Genomic DNA, 20502 nt, shown 5'->3' with positions numbered 1-20502 from the left:
TAATTTTTGTTTTATACAATGTCAGAGTGGAAAAGAAAAATTGTTTAAAAGAGGATAAGCCTAAGATTGTTAGGACTACAGCTCATACAGTCATTTTTACCAAAGCGCCTTGAACTTTGTACAGCCACCAACTGATGACAAAAGGAAAAAAAAAAAAAGAATATTTCATTCACTGAGTTGACTGCAAGGTGCCCAGGTCCTGTGGCTGCAGAATCTTGAATGGACGGTAGAATGATGGACTCCAGATAGTTTGGAAATGGCCTTATAACCCTTCCCAGATTGATGGGCAGCAACAGTTGCTTCTCTAAGGTCATTGCCCGATGTCTTTCCTGCTTGTCATTGAGTTATAACACACCTGAATGCTGCAGAGCAACAAACTGACTAAACTTCTGCTTTTATGCTCACACTGATAATCAGGTATTTAAGTGCATTTAATTAGCATTACCTGACTGCTACTTACCCTCTTAATTCCCATGGAAGCATTATGGGTATACACACACTGCTTTTGTTGTTGGTCTTGACATGGTTGGTCTTCACAGTAATGACATGGTCGAATGCCATGTGTTGTTTTTCATGTCAGGATGAATCTATCACACTTCAAGATCTGCCAAGGACCAGGTGATTTTTATTTTGTCCTGATACGAAGGTGAACTCTCGTTTTCACAAGACTGTGTTTATTGTATTGGCCCTACAAAGGTTTACATAAACTTGAGTCACCTGCTAAGTTGCCAGTGTCGTGGTGTTGAAAGGTTTGTTAAAAGTGCCACTTTAGTCATCTATTTAATATTGATGGCCAAGAGGCACTGTGTGTTTGTTCCAGAGCACTAAAACTGTTTTTCATGTAGGGCTGCCCTGGGAGGGAAATGGGTTTACTGCAGTGGAGGAGTATGCTAAAGTTAAGATTGAGCTAGCAACTTTACATCCTGGGGCCTCTGGGGTCACCAGCCAATAGACAGAATGAAAGGTTTTAGTGGTGGTTGGGCAGAGTTGTAACACAAGCCGTCGTCTAGACTGCCTTAATGGGTTTACTGCATTGGTGAAATATTGACAACGGGGCTGGAGGTGAGACCCAGGGACAAATGGCCCCTGTCGTTAGAATGAATGCATTTCCTCCTTTCTCCTTGTTGCCCCTTGCTCCACTTTTAACGTTGTGCATGTGTAGCTTTTGAAATGGCTCCCTCACCACACTAAACGGCACTGCTCAATAGAAGTCCTGAGTTTGCTCTTTAAGCCCATAGATGGGTGCTAAGATGACCCTTTTGATTTTCTTTCAAGAATAGAGCTTCTTTTCACAGATGGTAATACCAAACTGCAGGGTGGCACGTATGTTTTCCCTTGTGTCAAAGACGGAGGATTAATCTTCTGTTGACTTGGCTGGCTGGTTTTTGCTCACTTTGTTGTTGGGGACTGTGTATTTTAGAACATCTACATGTAACCTTAAGTGCGATCAATAAAATGTAATCACAGTGGACATTTTTCCTGTCTCTGCAGTCATGTTTTAACACAAAATTCTGACTTCTAAACAAAAAATGTTTTCACAACATTGAGTTTTGATATTGATATGGCCTTTCAGTTGTGTCAGTTATTACCACTGCTATGGAAGCCCATCCAGCTATCAGCCAGCAGTATTTCACTGTAGATTATTTTGCCTGTCCTTCATTATGTTTGCCCACTGACCTAAAGAGGGATTTCCCTCTTCTTTGTGTCCTAATCCTTTTGAGCTGAAGGTTTTTCTTTTGAAGCTTCAGTGATTCAGGGTAATTTTGCTCTAGTTTCTGGGGTTTGGTGCTATTTTATCATGCAGTCATACATATGTGAAATTCAGACAACATAATTTACACTATAGGTACACAAAAAAAATCCTAGCCAATGCTTATTATTCTGTCTTTTCTTCTTTGTGTGTTCATTATGAAGGATGTTATTCATTTGGGGTTTTTAATCAACAGGATGGTTCCAAAGGAGGTGGAACTACCCTCCTCACCACTGCCACAACCACCAGCACCAACAGCAGCAGCTTCTCCAAACTCCACAAACCCTCCAAGGACCACAAAGACAAGCCTCCAAAAGACTTGAAAGAGCCCAAAAGTGCCTTCAGAGACTCTGGCTGGGAACCCAGCAAAGCCTCCAAAGAATCTTCGAGGAAACCCAAAGAGAACCAGCCACTTAGAGAGAACAATCCTAAGATCGGATTCAAGGAACCCAAGTCTTTCTCCAAGGAGCATCGGAATGAGGGACTGACCCATGGATCTGGGCTGAATAAGCGTCTGTCCACCTCAGACAGCGATGATCTTATGACCAAAAAACGTAAAAAGGGATTTTTGGATTCATCAGGACAGCAGATGTCAGGCTCAGATGCTCAGCATTTGGATAGGAAACTCTTAAAGGATAGATTGCAGATGGGGACAAGTAAATTACGACCAGATGTTGACGAGGCAAAGCACAGGAAGGTGTCGGCGCTTCCCCCATTCCAGGAGCTGGTGGATCCCATTGACTCTGATATGGAGGACCACTCCACCAGATCAGATGTAAGTGGAGCACACTGCTTTACCATTTTCTTATTGAAACCAAGAGTACTTTTGGCAGCCTTTTGAGTAAAGCCACTATTTTAATCATGCAGTAACAAGAAGACGAGTCATGTTCCATTTATCATCACAAAGCTTTAGAAGCATTTGTTTGTCTTTTGCACTAATCTTGCTTGTTGTACTAACTGAAATGAGTGTCGAGGCCACCTTCCTGTGAGAAAATAGCACAGTTCGCGGAAAACTATCCACTTCTTCTAAGACTTGAAAGTGTAAGGATTTGTTGGTGGTCAGTCCTTTCTTGGTGTGGAAGCACTATAAAATGAAAGAACGGGCAGGAAGGGAATTTTCTTTAATGGTGGTCTGGTAGGCTCTTGGGGGGGCTGGGTGGGGGAATTGGATGAAGGGGTGGACACCAATAAACCTGGTGGGAGTCGGCTGCTTGTGTCTGTGGGGTCAAACATGATATAGATAAAGCTTGTGAAAGATGACTTTACTGGCTTTACTCAAGCAAATGACCGATTTTATTCAGTCCAAATGTGCTTGGATAGAAAAGCTGTTTGTAGAACGAGCCCACTTCTATAGTGTCCCTCTGTGCTTCCAGTTCTGGAGCAGGGCGAGAAAGACTCCTCTACAGTGACTCTTTTCATGAATAGGCTGACATTTGACTGGGTTGCCTGGTCCACGCACATTTGGTGGAGAACCTCCCCATAAAGAAGGGCTGTTTTAAAGCCAAATAGTAGACAAGAAAGATTTATGGTTTTACAACACCTGAGGAGAAAGGGGAGATTCAGCCTGTGAATAGCAGAGTTCCTCTTTAATCCTTTTAGCTTTTGAAAGAGGAAAAAGGCTGAGCATTTGTGATGAAAGGTCTAAATCCCTGTGCTTTGAGCAGTTCTCTTTTCTATAATGGTGTTTTCTTTTCTATTCTCAAATGCTTGTGTAAAGTGTGGGTCTTTTATGTATCTTTCTCTGGAGGAGCAGCTTATTTAGGCAGGGGAGTTATTACCGGGCATGAACAGAACCTGTGTTTTTGTCAGTGTTGTATGGAAAAGCCTTTTAAGTTTTACCACGCAGGGACTGGGTAGGGTTGTAAAAGGGATGTGGGGTGACAAATGCCAGGTGTTTGATTCTCCCCAGGCTAGCAACCCTGGTGGCCGAGCACTGGGCCAACAGAGAGCCGCTCTCATTTGTCATGTGACCACTTGTTTGATCTCAGTGTTTTCCACTGAACACTGGGCCAGAAACTGCACAGAGGAAGAATTGTGGAGTTGGTGATGGCACAAAGAGAAAGCAGACGGTCGTGTAAGCATGAGAAGCTTTTTTAGTTCTGGATGTGGGCACAGAGTGAGTGGTTTGTCACCTGCAGCAGTTTGTTGTAGTGGAGCAATGACGGGTATGTACGTCATAGCTGGGTTTATGTCAGTGTCTTTTGAATTACAAGGAAATTTTTTTTTTTTTGCTCTCAACATTATATTTAACAATTGTTTCAGTCTGAATTCAGTTAATTTCTGAATTTTTTTTTCTTATATCCTTTTTACATTAACAATGAAACTGCATTGCTGTGTAAGCACAAATTGTTAGTTACCTCTTAAGCAGTTTAAAATGTACTGTGAACAATCAGCAGACATTTGTCTCCTGAAGTAACGATGGGAAAATATCTGAACATCTGTTTATGGATCAACTGGTTACGATAAAACAATGTTATTTATGGTGTTATGGGGCACCCAGTGTTTTCAGGAGGTGACCCATCTGGACTGCATGCAGACCAGTTCAGCAGCTGCACTCTTCTGCTACAGAGTAAATGCTGTTGTAATATGTGAGGAATATGGTTTCTTGCTGAAATACAATTAAACAAAAAAAAAGAGAGAGAGACTCTAAAAGGCAGCATTTGTTGCTTCAAAACATCTGTATACTGTATATTGCTTGGTATTATTTTCCTTCAAGCACGGAACAGGGACATGCACCAAAAATGGCATCACAACACCCAGAACACCCCAGGGCTTTGGTCTTTTTTGGCTAGTTATACGGATTTTTTTTTGGAACCTGTCGTGCACCGTATGAGTGGTTCAGGAGCTGCAGGTTCCTCTTTACAAGCCTCTGAACGACCCATCAAAACTCACGAACGCACAGTCATTTTAAATCTTATGAAAGCATTAAATAACACGTAAAAGTAAAGCAGATGAGTTCAAACTATGTAGTTATGTATGTGTATAATGTACTTCCTGTATGACTTCGAGAGCATTTGCTGCAGGCTTATTTTCTCAGTAGCAATGCCCACTGTTTAAGTTGAAGACTGCAGAGATTTTAATGGGTTTTGCTGCTGTGCTGACATCACAATTCGCACATGCAGTGACCAATATAGTGGCTTCATGCACCGCCACTGCTGGATTTCTGTGGATTCACCATATATGACGAAATGTCCGATTTCTTTTCAGTTTACAACCAAGAGATTTCTTTCTAGAATATTTCTCATTTTTACAGCCAGTCATTTTCAGTTTCACTTCAATAATGGCTCCTTTTAAAAAAAAAAAAAGTATATAAGGCGAGTGTCTGCTCCATTTTCAGCTGCTGCTGATGCTGTGCAGGCCGGTAGCAGCAACACAGCTACCTTTACATTTGTGCAATTCACATGACGTGATTGCTGGTATTTTTTGGTAAAAACTGAGCTGATCATATAACTGCTGTCGCCCTATTTACAGATGGGTGCAAAAAAGATTTCCTTCTTCCTCTTTCGCACACACCAGCAGCTGCAGCAACAAGACAGCATCACGGAATGAGCTGAGAAAAGTTCTAACTACAACATAAGTTACATCCACAATGTTATCAACGCATGCTCTTTACTTACCAGTCCAGCTCGACTTCTGGCTCAGATTTCTGTCCATTAATGCCGAAAAGCAGCACCCATTTTTACTCGTTTTTTTTGTCATTTTGTATCTGTTCTGCTGAACGTGGGTTGTTTGTTGGGAGGGTGTAGTGTTGGAGGTAGTGTGCTTACCGGGAGCCTCTGCCACTGTTATTGCTGTGATCTCTATGCTCTGTTTGCCTGTATATTACTGTTGCATCGTCGTCGTCTTCTGTTGGCTCCAGGTCAGACGAGCCAGTACGGTGACCCCAGTGGTACAAAGTGGTATTATGATTAAATGCAGACCCCAACTTATCTCAGTTGTTTATCTCAGCTGCATGGTCCAGAAGGGTTTCGTCATAGATGATGCTTTTCTCAATTCTGTTTGATCCACTGTTGAATTTTTTTTTTTTTTTTAGTTTTTTGATACAAAGATCACCTTTTGGAGTTTACAGATTTCTAGCACATCCTGCAAATCCCAGTATGTCAGTTAGTTTAGTAAAGTTTTTTTACATTATTCTGTCAAACTGAAATAGTTTATTAACGTGAATATTGTTCTGTTTTGGTCTGACACCCCCTTCTGCATTAGAAAAGCAAACCAAAGAAATTGCTAGCATTTCTTTTTGGCTATCCAAATTATGGCTGGAGTTGAGCCAAGAATCGAGTTTGATCTCTGCAAACTAAGATTAGACTATTTTTGGTCTTAAAAAGAGAGCTGCTTTGGTGGTTTGCAGTAAAGCAGGACAAAAGCCCTAAAAAAGGAGTGGTGGTAAGATTTATGGCACTCTGAAGAAGCTGTCCCATAAACCAACAGACCAGCTGTGTGTTGTTTGTTGGCAGGAGGTGACAACCATTGAGGCCTTTTGTCCTTGCTCCTCTCTTTTTCTCTCATGTTTCTTCTGGAGGTTGCTCCTCGCCACTTTGTCTTCGTTGGCAGCTGTGGTTTGTGGTGGCAGACTCCCATATGAATGTGTGTTTGCACACTGAGATCCAAGTCCTTTTTAAATCCCCTATAGACTGACACAGTGACGTATTTTAAGCCCATGTCTCCATGTGTCGCACACATCATCCAGCCAGGCTGCACAAGCAGTGGATACATGTTCCTTGGGAGTTTGTAAATGTTGTAAATGTTGTGGATTTTTAAACCTGTGCATGGTAAAACTGGGGACATGAAATTGAACTAATACTTGCATTTTGTTTCTTCACACAAATGCATCGTATGGGGACTATTTGTCAGTGAGGGCTACATGAGGGCCGTCGGACCGGACTGAGTTATTCAGTTCATGTAGACACCTTAATCTGACAAAAATCGGATCAGTTTACTCTGGATCGGATTGAGACCCAGAGATAACTCGATCCAAACGTACACTGAACATGCACGTTGACGGCAGAAGCACGTTGTGGATCGGATCGAGCGTTCTGCGCATGCTCCAGATTTTTTTCCCAGGATCATCACCCGGAAGTGGAAGGAGACGATATTACTGTTGTTGTCGCCGCCGTCAGAAAGAAAGAAACAAGGCGATGGAGAATGCTCCGTTGTGCATCGTCTGTGCCATAACCAGCTCATCACAGATGGAGAGGGACGCAGCTTCATCTCGCTCTGCGTTCGCCATCTTTCTGAATGCCTGAGTTTGTTGTTGTTGGCGGTGAAGACGTCAACAGGAAGTGGCTCTATTAGCGATAGCTGAAATGGGGACAGCGCCACCTATGGTACCGGGGTATGACATGCTTTGTGCCAGTGATTCCATTCATTCACCGCCATATATCCAAGGATAATTACCCTCAGATAAGGAGCAGAACCCAACTGTAGCTGTAATCCAGTTCATCTCAGCATGTAGACCCACTGAGTGTGATGTCTGATATGTCCATTACAAGAACATAAACCTGGGACTTTGCTTTATTCAAGACAAACAGGAGCATCTTATGTACTTTTTTTGTATGCATGCCCAGCTGAAAGGAAACCCTGTACAGCCTGTTGTATAAGATGCTCTTTTAACAGGGCACTGTGCCCACATCAGAACTTTCTGGGACTCTCACGTCTGCAGCTGTAGCCACTGTTAACAAAGAGGAAATCACTCAGGAGTTCACTTGGTCATAGCAGCCTAAAACATGACAGAAACTTCCACTTGTAATTTGGTCAAACCAAACACTTTAAGTTCAGACTGATCCAGATCCAGAACAGAAAATAAAGGCTGTGTAACCTTATGGAATTAAAGCAATATGCATCCATGACACAGCCCTCTGTAGGGGATGTTTCACATCTGTTTGAGTTCCTCATACCTCTTAAGCTTTAGAAATACAACTACGTATTGGTTGAAAACTGGTTCCTTATACCTGGGGGATAACTTCTAATCAATAGTCCATTAAAGACTATTGATTAAAAGTTTTATTCTTAGCCTCTCACAAAACTATGAATATGAAATGAAAGCCATTTGGGATGTTGAAGCTTTTGATTTTATTGTAAACCACTGGTTCTGTCCAGATGTTGTTGAATATTTCAAAGAAAGAAAGACTTTAGAAAAATGATCACATCTGGCTTTATATTGGTATGGATTAAGCTAAAATGTCTAAAATGCAAGTGGATAAAAGTGAGCTGGCTTCTGTCAGCAGCTTGAACCGCAGCAGTATGTATATCTTTATTGGCTAATGCAGAAGTTTTTTTTCTCTCTCAGATATTCCCTGTAATAAACGATCACTTACAAAGGGTGCAGAAGTGTTCTCAGAGTAATTGTCTTGAGAGATGGGCTGAGGTTGTGAATAAAAGGATGTGCTTCTGCCTCAGGCAGGGACTATAAAGGCAGTGTGTCTGCTCAGAAGCCGACAGTCTTACAGTAGTTGTACTTAGTATATGTGGTAATTGAAGTAGGCAGTTAGTGGGGAAAAAAGTCCTAAGAGACGGGTCCAGAAAGTGATTGTTGTGGTCAAATGCTCAACCTTGCCAAAAATAGCATACGAGCGCAGGTATTTTGCTAACTGCTGAATTCCTGTGCGTTTGCACCTGTCGTCTACAGGAAAATGGGGTGAAGATTTTCACTGACTCCGACTGTAATGTTTGTGTGTGGACTGTAAAAGAAAAAAAAACCAGGGCTTTTGGCTTGGGATGTCAGGTTGGGCCCCCTTGGTCAGATGTTAGAATATGGCAACTGGAGACTAGATGAAGTCAGCCTGTTGACATGTTGGTATATGAATATACAGTTACTTTGTGACTCTGTTAAAGAATGCAGCGCTCCGGAGGTCACTCCTACTAATCCAACACAGCGCGCCTGGTTTTTGATGAGACTCGAGCAGAACTCTGGTTGTTTTGAGCTGCTTTGCCTTCACATTTAGGGTAAAACAACCATTTGAAAAGTTACACACTGAACTACTTCACAGGCGAGGGGAAATAATGTGACGGCGAACACCTTTTAAAGGGTCATTAAAAGTGGTTTGGACAATAATAAGCGTAGTATTACCACTCGTACCCTGCAAAACTTTTCTTCATGGATAAAATGTTTTCTTTTAAACATTTAGGCGTGATTTGTTTCAGGAACAAAGGTAGGAAAAACCCTGCTTTTGTTTGTGTGACTCCATGTTGTGGTGCACCCCACTGCTTCACATCTACACCAACAAATATTTGGAATTTCACTTCTAACCTAAAGAGCTCCATGACAGTTTACAACACACACAGAGAGAAAAACACAGAGATATAAGGCTACATTTTAGTGTTAAGAAGAAATAAAATGAGCAGCACTGTGTGATGTTTAGTTTGTGTGTTGTACGTCCTTTGGCTCAGTGATTCAATAAGCTACCTCTGTACCTGAATCTGCCTTTAAGATGAAGCCAGGAGCAGGGATGTTCTGTGGATGGATGGTGGCTTTGGGTGCTGCCATGTAGAGGTGACATCAAAAAAGCAAATGCTAACAAAGAAAGACTGATGTGTCGCCTCACAACTTCTTAAAAGCTACTCTTAAGCAGGCTTAAGGGCCAATTAATTTACTAGTTAGTAAGATAGCCCCTCATAATGTGTAATTTCACACCTTCAGTTCATAAGTTTGATGATGACCATTCCAAAAGTGACAGAAATGATCAGACACTGATGACATTTGAGAAAACGGATTACCAAATCTAACCAAAAAAAGCTTTGAATGGAGCACAAGCCAGGTTTTTTTCTGCCTCCTGCAACTGTGAGCACATTCAGTTTGACCAATCAGCACGTGAGAATCATTTCTAATTGATAAAAAGTTCTACTTCAAAATCAAATTCAGCTTTATTTGGAAAGTTTGGAGTGAATCGGTTCACCAACAGCTCTTTTTTTTTTACCACAGGATTGGGCTGAAACTTGTACTGGACATCCTCAAAATTGTGAGGATCATTTCAAGCTAACCATTTGGTGATGGACCAGATTTGCTTGATAGTATTATTAATACAGTTGAGTAGTAGTTAAAGGTAACTGCTGTAAGATTCGAGTGTGTTTCAGGTGTTGGAAAGCAGCAACCATCGCTTTCACCACGGGAATCTTTCTCATTTTTTCTCTCTCTTCCTCCTCTCAGTCTGAGCAGGCCAGTCCTGCCAGTTCCAGCTCAAGTTCAGGCTTTGCTCCCACACACCACAAACGACAAGGTAATATACCTGGAACACACACACACACACACACACGCGCGTCACAACTGATCTTGTGTTTCTTGGAGTTTTCCACCTGAAATGACTTATTTTCTTCATCCAAACATGAACAATCTTTCCTGTCAAAACTTTTTCTTCTGAGGTCGATATAATTACTTTGCTGTTTAGGAGCCTCTGTGTACTTATTTTGATGTCTTTTTTTTAATGCTTGGATGATTCATAGTTTAGTGTTAAGTGGTTTAATAACAAAAAAACACACATTCCTCTGAACATGGTTGGGTACAAGAACTGGACTGAAAATGAGTGAAAAAGCAGCCAGTGTTCAAAATGGCTTGTTCAAAGGTTCTGGACAGGTAATGGAGAAGCAGGGGGGGTGGTATGCAGTTAGGAGCTCAAGCCAGGATTCTGACCCAGCTCAGCTGCAACTGTAGCCTCTGTAATGAGGCGCTACCCAACACCCCTAAAAATAGTTTCACAGGCTATTGTTCAATACCGTCTCCATAAAGGTTTTTTTTCTTCCACATCACTACTTTAAATAGTTGCGCGCCAGCCGTATGTTTAAATGTGCTCATATCAGTCCCCCTTTGGACTGATTAAAGTGACTGTCGTTACACATGGCTGTTTGGACCAGATGAGTCTACAATGTACTGTTCAGTCCAAAATGTGGGCTGTTGTGAGAATGACTTGTACTTGTGTGTTTGTAATTTTCTCTGGATGCAGTGGTGGACTTCATCATCAGAAAAAGTGTGGCGATTCCTGCCACCACCCACACAGGTAACAGTTAAACTGTGACCTGTGAGACTCCCACTGTCCACTCAACCCTGCATGGACAGCAGTTGCCTCCTCATCTGTTTGCATGAACATCCACGGATCTCCTTGAATTCGAGTCAGCCAGTTCCTTTTTAATGGTTCAAAGACTGTCAGTCAGCCACACTGTTGCACTGGGTAGCAGGTTTCATCATTGCCATGAGCCTGCACACTGGGGCTTATTTTCTACCTACCTTATTTAACCTACTCGATGCCCAGGATAAACACTACAGTATCAAACTTAAAACAGAAATAAATGAACAAACTGAAATGGTCCTTTGCAAAAAGCTATATCCTCTTACATGAATAACATGAATTTGAAGGAAAAAAAACTGCAGCGGCTTCAGGAGGTTGTTCAACTAGTTTTAAAAATGTCAAATATTCATGAACTTCACATTTTCAGTTGAATCCAATGGACTTGGGTCTTAAAGCCACAGGAGGCAAAGAAAGGTCAAGAAATACTGAAAAATGGAATATTCCATTGATGGTTGGGGCTTTTCACAAGTTTTGTCGACTGTAAGAAATTGATAAGTGGAATTATTATGCATCTTATAAAGAGACCAGAGCTCACATGACACCAAGGCTTAATATGAATAATCCAAGGAGATGCCAGTAGGACCCCAGATTACCCAAACAGGGCTGGAAATGCACCGGTCAGCCATAACATTAAAACCACTGACGGTTAAAGTGAACAACTCTTCCCGTCTTGATCCAGTGCAATGAAAAAAAACTGCAAACTTGGACTCTCGTGGAATTGACTTTGACACCTACCTAAACATTTCTGCAGACCAGTCGCCCCCCCCCCCCCCCCCCAGCCATACAGTGTGGCAACACCACTGCTCTAATGAGCCGCTTTCCACAAAGCATTGAGCCTGCCAAAAACAGCTTAGGAAGGGCTAAAAAGCCTGTCAAAGAGCACGAGGTGTTCCCCTGCCCTCTAAACTCTCCAGGTACAAATCTGATGGGATCTGATAGCATCCATGGGAAGCAAGCTCAATACACGAAGACCCTCCCCACAGCTCACAGGGTAGAAAAGATACAAGACACTCCAGGACACCTTCAGATGTTCTTTGACCATGCCATGAGCCGTCAGAGCTCTTGGTGAGCTCTATATTAGGCAGGTGGTCATAATGTTATGGCTGATTGATTGGTGTACACATGTCTGCTTAAAGTAAATCAGGAATCAAGACCATTTCCTCACTATGTTACTGCATCCACACGCTTCACATCTCCCCGTCACTCCACTTTTCTGTGCGGTCCGCTGCTTATCGTTTGTTTATCTCCACTTCATTTGAAATGATTCAATAAAAAACTGGAACGTTTCATTTGGTGTTATTGTATGTGACATCCAGTGCTGGGCCCACTGCAGTCGGTGATGCAGGACCTCCACTCAGAAGACAATGACGATGATTCGGAGGACGATGACGACAATGACGGAGACTCTGATGCAGAACGACCAGCACACACACATCTCACACACCACCAGCGCAGGTTAGTCACAGCGGACCTCTGCAAAGCAAATTAAATTCAGGGAACTGTAAACATTGTCACTGGCAGCGAAGGGAAAAAGTGAAGCACATAAACTATTAAAAGCCTGTATATGTCCCTGCGGACAGGAGACAAAAGCACAGCTCCAAATGAGCTCATTTTGGAATTGTTCATCAAATGGAGATGAGCATGACCCCAAATGGTTTCAAAAGTTAGTGTCCGCTTTAAATTATGATGTTCACTGTATCTATGCTTTGTTCCACCTCTGTAAGTAGGTCCAATCCAGTAGTCCCGTCATTTCAAAATGTTTTGACCTGATCCGTTTGGGCTTAGTCTCAGAACTCTGCATCAGCTTGTTTCATCAGTGAGACTCATTGTGTGGAAGCTTTTTTTTATGTGTTGAAGCATTTTCTTCTCTCACCCCTCCTAGGGTTAGTTTAAGTGATGGCAGTGAGAGTGACAGCTCCTCCCCCTCACCCCCATCCCGCAAAGACGCTCCAACCTTATTAAAGACTACTAATAACCAGGTGATGCAATGCTACATGCATGTATATTTTGTTAGCGTGATTGAACGTGGCAGAAGAAGAGCCCAGGTGTCTTTCATATGTGCTCTAAATCATTCAGACTGACCTTGCTTTTTGCTCACTCTGTCCTTTGTCAGATTCTGGAGGTGAAGAGTCCTATCAAACAGAGCAAGCAGGACAAGAACAAACATGTGGATTGTGACAAGGTACGCAGTGCTTGAGCTCTTTTTACACGGAAAAAAACATAGAACATCTGGCTTTTGAGTGCAGTAGGAAATAGTTTAATCTGCATTGAGTCTAGTAGTCATGGGTATTTATCGGCTCTGACTCTGATCAGCATTGACGGAAACGCAACATTGGAGTGCACTCGCTGATTCTCAGAAAGAATACTGTGCTCTGGCTGCAAGAGTGGGCACCACTGTTTTTCTTTACAGAAACATACTACTACAGACCTTAATATCTCATGTGGTGGCTCTGTGCAATTACAATCACTGACAAAAAGAGAAGAAATGAATCAATTTAACCTGTCTGCAGAACAAGCTGGCAGCTTACTCTGTGCTGCCGTGTGGGGGCCCACATCCAGAGTTCCAATTATTTCAGAAAGCCATGAAATAGTTTGGATAAGACTCCACAACTTTGTTGTCACTCAGTGAATGCATGTCCCTGAATGTGGTAACATTTATTGGGACCAGCTGCAGCTCAGTGTGGTGAAATGTTTTGGGTTAGGTTTGGAGTATTGTGTGTATGGTGGAAGGAAGGGAGGGAGAGAGAGGTTAAAAGAGGCCCGTATAAAGTTATTAAAATTCATTTTTAATTTTTGAAGAAGTGGCATGAGGAAGGTGGATTTAGGATTAGGGCTCTGGTCCAGTGACCTTAGGTTTAGGGGAAAGTATATAGAAGAAGAGAGTGAGTAGTTTTATATCGGGTAAGAAATATTTCCAATATTTTATAATTGGACTGGACGGTAAACAAGGAGTGCATCCGAAATCCTGAAAAGGTACAAAGATTGTTGTGTGAGCTTGGTACAATCCATCTATCCATCCACTTTCTATACCCGCTCGATCCGTCGGTCAGGTCACGGGGGGGCTGGAGTCTATCCCAGCGGTCATCGGGCGAGAGGCGGGGTACACCTGGACAGGTCCGCCAGTCCATCACAGGGCCACACAGAGACACACAACCACACTACCACTCATTCCTAAGGACAGTTTTAGAGTCACCAGTTCTAACCTGACATGCATGTTTTTGCACGGTGGGAGGAAGCCGGAGTACCTGGAGAGAACCCACGCATACACGGGAGAAAGGCCCCAGCTGGGAGGTGAACTAGGAACCCTCTGCTGTTTTTAATTCTGAAAATGGAAAAAAATAGGAAAAATTCTGAAAATGGCAAAGTAATGTTCAAGTACGGTCAAAATGTTCTCAACGTGTATGCGTTTAATAAGAGATGGTAGCTAAGTGTTCAAAAGCATAACCAGGCTAACTAACAGTTTTTCAGAAGTCTTTTTGTCTACTCTGTGGAGGACTGTATGTCAGTTAATGATCAATATAATCTGCTAGTTCTTAGATAGTAACTTTGAAATGATAAAACCTTATGAAACATGGGAAAGTGATATCCAAGTAATATCTGAATGTTCTATAAGTGTACAAGTCTCATAAGTGTTCTTATCTGGAATAAATGGTAGCGAAGTGTTAAAAAAATCTACCAATTGTTAAGGAAAAAAGTAATATTTATAATCTAATATAACATATATAATATGTAATAAGGTTAGGTTGAGGTTTTGGTTTTGTGTGATAAACTACATGGTGGTTGTGTGTTTTGCAGGCTTATCTGGACGAGCTGGTGGAGCTGCACAAAAGGCTGATGACACTGAGAGAAGGCCATATATTGCAGCAGGTGAGCTCTTACCTCTGCAGGTTACACTGTATGTAACGGCTTTCTGAATGCTGCATGACTACTTGCATTGTTAACTGATTTCAGCATGATAGCACCACATGCCAGAGCTCATGATCGGATATTTTGACGTTTGTTTGAAATAGGAGCCGGGTTCCATCATAGCTTCTCTGTAATCTGCTGCTCCGTCTGAAAGCAGCTAATTATTAGGTTAAGCTCTCTCCACTGAGGAGATTCCATGTTTCTTGCTTATATTCTCGAGGCCTATTATATGACAGCAGCAGCTGCCAAGTCCTGCCTCGCTCTCCTAACAGTGTCTGGCTCAGAGGGGAGACAAACATTCTGTCCAAAACAGCATCACCATTGCAGAGCTTTAACTTGCACAAGAGTCAAGCTAATCTAGCCAAGTTCACCCAGTGGCTCCACTTCCTGTTACAAAAGATGGAAATGATTAAGTCTGCGCACGCTGATGTGTTCCACATATCAGGTCCCACAGTGTTCTAATGCTGACGGTCCGTGTTAAGATCCTGGAACACAGCGTGGGTTTGGAAGATGTTTCCAGTTTACATTAATCCTAAATGTGATAGCTCTAAAGTGCGTTGAAACTTCAAATTTCCAAATATTTCGGTAAGTCCCTTTGAAGGGTTAAGAGGGTGATGTCTGACTGTCTGATTTGGATCCGCCCACCATCACACCCCATTAATGTGGGGTGTGATGCTTTTCACAGAGGCTTTGGAGTGAGAACAGTATCATTTTTTCAGTCAGTGTTCATGATAAAAAGCTAATTTGAACAGGAAAATATTTTAGTTTTCCAGTAGCTGTCATAAAACTGTGAGACGTGAGCAATCTAAAGTAACACTGTGCAACATTTACCGGCATCTAGTGGGCAAGTTGGAGATGGCAACAATCTCAAAAGCTGTCCACCCACCATCTAACAAAACTGACCTGTTGAAGATGAAAGAAAAGCAACTTCAGCATGACTCAAAATACTGTGCTTACGTTCTTTATCAGCTTTCGCTATCTGGGAAAAGCACCCCAATGTTTTTCTTGTTTTCTGCCTTTGCACATCCCTTGTGTTCTAGCACCGTTACTAAGTATGATCTCCATCTCTCAAATGTGTACACAGAAACAGTCACCGATTCCCCATTTAAACGGTGCTCCCCTACTTGTCTTTTATTGCAGTAACAGGGCCATTCTCCCTCGTAGAAGAACCTGCTGTGCAAACACAAACCGTATTTTCTGGACTATAAGTTGCACTTTTTTTCCTAGCTTGGCTGGTCCTGCGACTTATAGTCAGGTGTGACTTGTATATCAAAATCTGTATAATTTTAACATATTTTTCACTTTGAATTCATACTAACTGACATGAACCAAGGAGTAAACATTGCTATCTACAGCAGCGAGAGGACACTCTGGGCTTGTGACAACTACATGCTGCTCCTGAACCACTGAAAAAATTAACTTAAAGACAACTAAGAAAGACTGAACACAAACAACCGCCAAAAAGAGGTGCAGGTGGTACAATATGCAGCCGAAATCAAACAGCAGAAAGAAAGATTGGAGTGAGTGAGAAGCGTGAGGGACTGGTGAAAAGCAGAGTTTAATCTGACTGCAATGAAGCTGAAAGCGAGCCGGTCAGAGCTGGAGGAAGCAGTCCACAGGTGGGTGCCTGAACAGCGGACAGGCTTTGCAGGCGGGCCTCCTTGGTGTTAGCGCTTCATGCGACGCACCCCCTCTCTATCAGAGCAGTGTCAGAAACTGCCGGCAGACTTCCAAGCCGAGTCTGACAGTTTCCCTGAGCTGATTGAAAAGCGGGTAACTGAACACAACGTGTCACCGGATCATATTATCAACATGGACGAGGCCCCCCTCACGTCTGACACCCCCATGGGCCGAAGTGTTGCAGAGAAATTTTGTGAAATTAATTTATTTCTAAATAAATGCGACTTGTTTTTTTTCCTCTTCGTGGCGCATTTTTTTGACTGATGCGACTTATAGTCCGGAAAATACTGTAGAAATAACTCAATGTCAGATCATGAAGATAAAAAATGAATGTAGCAATGCAATTAAATCCTAATAAACCCTTTTTTTTCGACAGATTTGCTTGACTCATTGTTTCTGCTGTTTTCCAGATTGTAAACCTCATTGAAGAGACGGGACATTTCCACATCACAAACACTACTTTTGACTTTGACCTTTGCTCCCTGGACAGAAGTACAGTTAGGAAGCTCCAGAGTTACCTTGAAACGTCTGGACTGTCCTGAGGCTCTGAGCAGCTGGCTGCTGAATCTTTGTCTCAGCTTTGACTTTTCCTGAGAGAATTCCACCTTTTTGGATGTCATGCAAAAGCCTCACTGCAGCTGGTTCCAGTCGCCGTGTGTCCAGCCTGTCGGTTGGACCGGGCTCTCTGAATGAAGAGGTTGTTCTGCTAAAGAAACCAGAGCCAGGTGTCGTGGGGATGAGCCTTGACTATCAGGAGAACACCCGGGAAGCCTTGAAACTTCACTTAATTTAAAAAAACCAGAGGAATAGTGAGGACTGGTGGCTGTGTTGCTCTAAATGAATGTGCATATTGTTACCATATTTGTTTCTGGGATTTGTTGTTCGTTGTGACAGACGCATGGTCAGCATTGCCTTACAAGTCTTATTTATTGAAGTTAATTTGCAGCTGTGTGTGTGTTTGAAATGGCAAAAACGGCAGAATCAGAGTTTGTGGAAGCACTACACAACTTAACATTGTGTAGGATACCGCTGCTCTGTTGTAGATTTGAGCTGAAATCAAATATCAGACGATATAATATTAATTATTTCACTTGGACAAAGAGCTGCAGCTGTGAGGGTGACTGTTCCAGTGGGTTTTAATGCTGTTAGTGAATGTGAAACTACAAATAACGGGGAAAAAAAGTTATGTTTGGTAATCGTTCATAGGAAGCCAGTTGAAGGCCTTGCCAATCAGTGAAAGTGAGTTAGATGATGACAAAGAGGGCTCTGTTTCTAAGGAAAACTGGGGTTTGAATGTCCATCTCTTGAAAGCCCAAATTGTGCTTTTACGCAGCAGTTTGCAGTCGGATAGCCACAAAGATCAAAGCTGCTTCTGCACGTTTCCTTTACGAGACACAGAAGAGAAATGTTGTCTGGAGGCTTTTGAAAAGCCTGCCAACAGTTTGCTTCTGTGGTGTTTTCCAATCATTTGTAGTCCAACCAAAACCAGACTTTTAAAAATGAATGTAAACATGGTACCAAAACATTTTCTTAAAGCTGGGCTAAGACACCCAGACGTGTTGACAGCTGGCGGTCGGCTTACTCTTGCATGTTTCCATTCAGTGGGACTTAAAGTGGCTCAGGTACATGGAGTTTGTGTGACTAACATTACTCATCGGGCTCTGAAACGTTGAGCTGACCTGGCCTGAGGATGGCTGCACCTGTTTAAAACACACTTTTCACTTTCTCTCCAGTTTTGCAGGTCTTTAATTGAATTGGTTAAACGAGTCAAAGCCACTGCCTATAAAATGTTGAATGCCGGTACTGTGAAACTTTCCTGTGGTAGTTCACATTTGTTCATCAGCTTAACTCCCTTCACCCCATGGCTCACACATTTTGAGACCAGAGTGACCACATTTGGCAGCTTTTTTTGCCAAGTTTTTCCCTTTTTTTAATCGGCACAATATCGTGCAAATCGCAGGTAAACAATGAAATCTTTTACAGGAAATGATGCATTGCAACAAGTCCTGCCCTCCTGTTCACTGTCTGCAACTTACGGAAATTCTGTTTTCTGCTGCAGGGCCAATAGATCATGCCAAAAGCATAAATGATACACTTACATAGTTTAGAAGGATACAGTTGTTTGTCTACAGAATTTGATTTAATGGAAATTATCTCAATTCCATCAGAGGAAGTGCGTTTGAAGAGCAGATCCAAGCCCTGTAGGAAGTAAGGGAGAGGGAACTCCCTTTATGAAGTGAGGAGTCGGTAAACTGCTTCTGTTTGGTGCATTTCTGAAGATCATGAGGAAACATTCTGTTTGGGTCGGGGAGGAATGGGTGTAGAAAGGCAGTAGGAATTTTGATGAACGGTGCTGTTCTGGGTGTACGACGGAAAAAAACACATCTTTTATTTATTTTGTGAGGGTTTGAGTTGTTAAATCAAAGCTTAGCATTCATTTTCCAAGGGGGAGGCCTTTGTTGGGTTTCTCACAGTTTGCTAAACCCAAGTCAAGGATGATGGTCCTTTACAAATCATTTTCAATGGTTTTCTTTCCCTGTGCTCTGTCTTAGGGTCTCCTGTGTATTTTGAGAAAATTCAATAAATATTCTGTAAGATGTACAGATGAGCTACTTGTGAATGTGCTGTCATGTTTTTTTTTTTCAGACAAATGGATTTTTTTCTTTTACTGCTCAAATATAGATATCTATATCTATAAGCACCAACGTGTATGTGTTGAAAATATCAGATTAAAGCACCCTCTAGTGGCAGCGTTTTCAGCTTTGCGAGATAGGTGAGCTGTTTTAAAACTTCTTTTATTTCAGTCCTGTGTCTCTGGTGTATGATAAGTTTCAACTTCTTTTAGAACAAGCATTTCTGAAATTCCTTCTCTGTCCATGTTATTACAAAGCTGCTTTTTTTTAACCCCACAATGACATGCAGATGCAAGGGAAGATTCACAAACTAAAGACTAAACATAAAGACGGATAGCATGGCCGCTGTCCCGTTGGGAAGCCAGAATCGCTCGATCCCTTGTAGTGGATCAGTGTTCACCCCCTTATGTGTTTGCAGATGGGACACAGTCCCTGCCATTTACAGAACAAGTTTCCTTAAACTGCGTCAGAAACCTAAAACTGTCATTTTTCAAATCTTTCATTTAACATGTGCAAAGAGAAAGTTTTTAGTGTAATCGCTGACCAACTTCATTGTATTTGGAATTAATAGGCAAATCTGGACTTTGATGCTAGCAGCACACTCAAAAAAGGTCTTTGCGCTACTTTATGCCAAACTCAGAATCATCTATAAGTTAAAAGAATATTTCTTACTGCAAAGATTCTTGGTATTTCAACATCTACAGAGCAGAATATTATGAAAGGTTTCAGGGAGTCTCAATTTACAGGTGCGGCTGTAGCTCAGGAGGAAGAGCAGTCGCCCACCAATCGGAAACTTTTTAAACTTGCATAAAGATTGATGGAGATTTCATGAGATGTCATTTGAATTTGCTTTTATGTGTTATTTTTCTTCCATTTTTCCCAGAAGACATGTTGTTTTTTCTGTTTGTTTTAAATTCAAAATGAATGTATGATCCAAAAGAAAAACTTCCTAATATTGATGGAAGCCGCTGCAGCGCACTCAGCTGTGACTGGATGAACACACATCTGCATTTAATTTACTTAAATTCGTTTAAACCAATCTCTCTGATTTGGGCGGCTGTAGCTCAGGAGGAAGAGCAGTCGCCCACCAATCAGAAGGTCGGTGGTTGGACTCTGGCTTCCCCAGGATACATGTCAAAGAGTCCTTGGGCAAGACACTGAACCCCACGTTGCCCCCCCCAGTGTATCACTGGGGTATGAATGTGTGTGAATGATTAGAAAAAGCACGTAGTTATGTGTATCTTAAGACATGCTGTATGAATGTGTGTGAGTGGGGTGAATGCGGCATGTAGTGAAGCGCTTTGAGTGGTCAGTTAGACTAGAAAAGCGCTGTACAAGTACAAGTCCATTTACCAATGTGTAAAAGCTAAGGACGGAAACACTGTTGGATGACCTTCGAACCACTATTATCAGTATAACCACATTTGCTCAAGAGTATGTTGGAGAAACATTTTCCCTCAGCACAGTCCACCTGCTA

At 42.1% G+C, this 20502-nt stretch overlaps 1 protein-coding gene across 2 annotated transcripts in view; it reads left to right on the top strand.

Annotated features, from left to right (window-relative positions):
• mllt3 (MLLT3 super elongation complex subunit) overlaps positions 1 to 19012 on the top strand; it is a 45534-nt gene extending 26522 nt beyond the window's left edge. Inside the window, exons 7-14 of one of the 2 annotated variants that reach the window (XM_072376589.1) lie at positions 1947 to 2525; positions 9894 to 9963; positions 10684 to 10737; positions 12123 to 12261; positions 12689 to 12785; positions 12920 to 12988; positions 14602 to 14673; positions 16803 to 19012. In XM_072376589.1, the coding sequence (XP_072232690.1) occupies positions 1947 to 2525; positions 9894 to 9963; positions 10684 to 10737; positions 12123 to 12261; positions 12689 to 12785; positions 12920 to 12988; positions 14602 to 14673; positions 16803 to 16934 (1212 nt within the window). In that variant the 3' untranslated portion in view covers positions 16935 to 19012. The remainder of the gene's footprint in view (positions 1 to 1946; positions 2526 to 9893; positions 9964 to 10683; positions 10738 to 12122; positions 12262 to 12688; positions 12786 to 12919; positions 12989 to 14601; positions 14674 to 16802) is intronic. The other variant, XM_072376590.1, reaches the window with a different exon arrangement.
• Positions 19013 to 20502: the final 1490 nt, after the last annotated feature.

This window comes from Leuresthes tenuis, unplaced genomic scaffold, assembly GCF_036924035.1.
Source record: "Leuresthes tenuis unplaced genomic scaffold, fLeuTen1.0.hap1 SCAF_22, whole genome shotgun sequence".
NCBI classification, from domain to species: Eukaryota; Metazoa; Chordata; class Actinopteri; order Atheriniformes; family Atherinopsidae; genus Leuresthes; species Leuresthes tenuis.
This window is presented reverse-complemented; position numbering and strand designations above follow the sequence as displayed.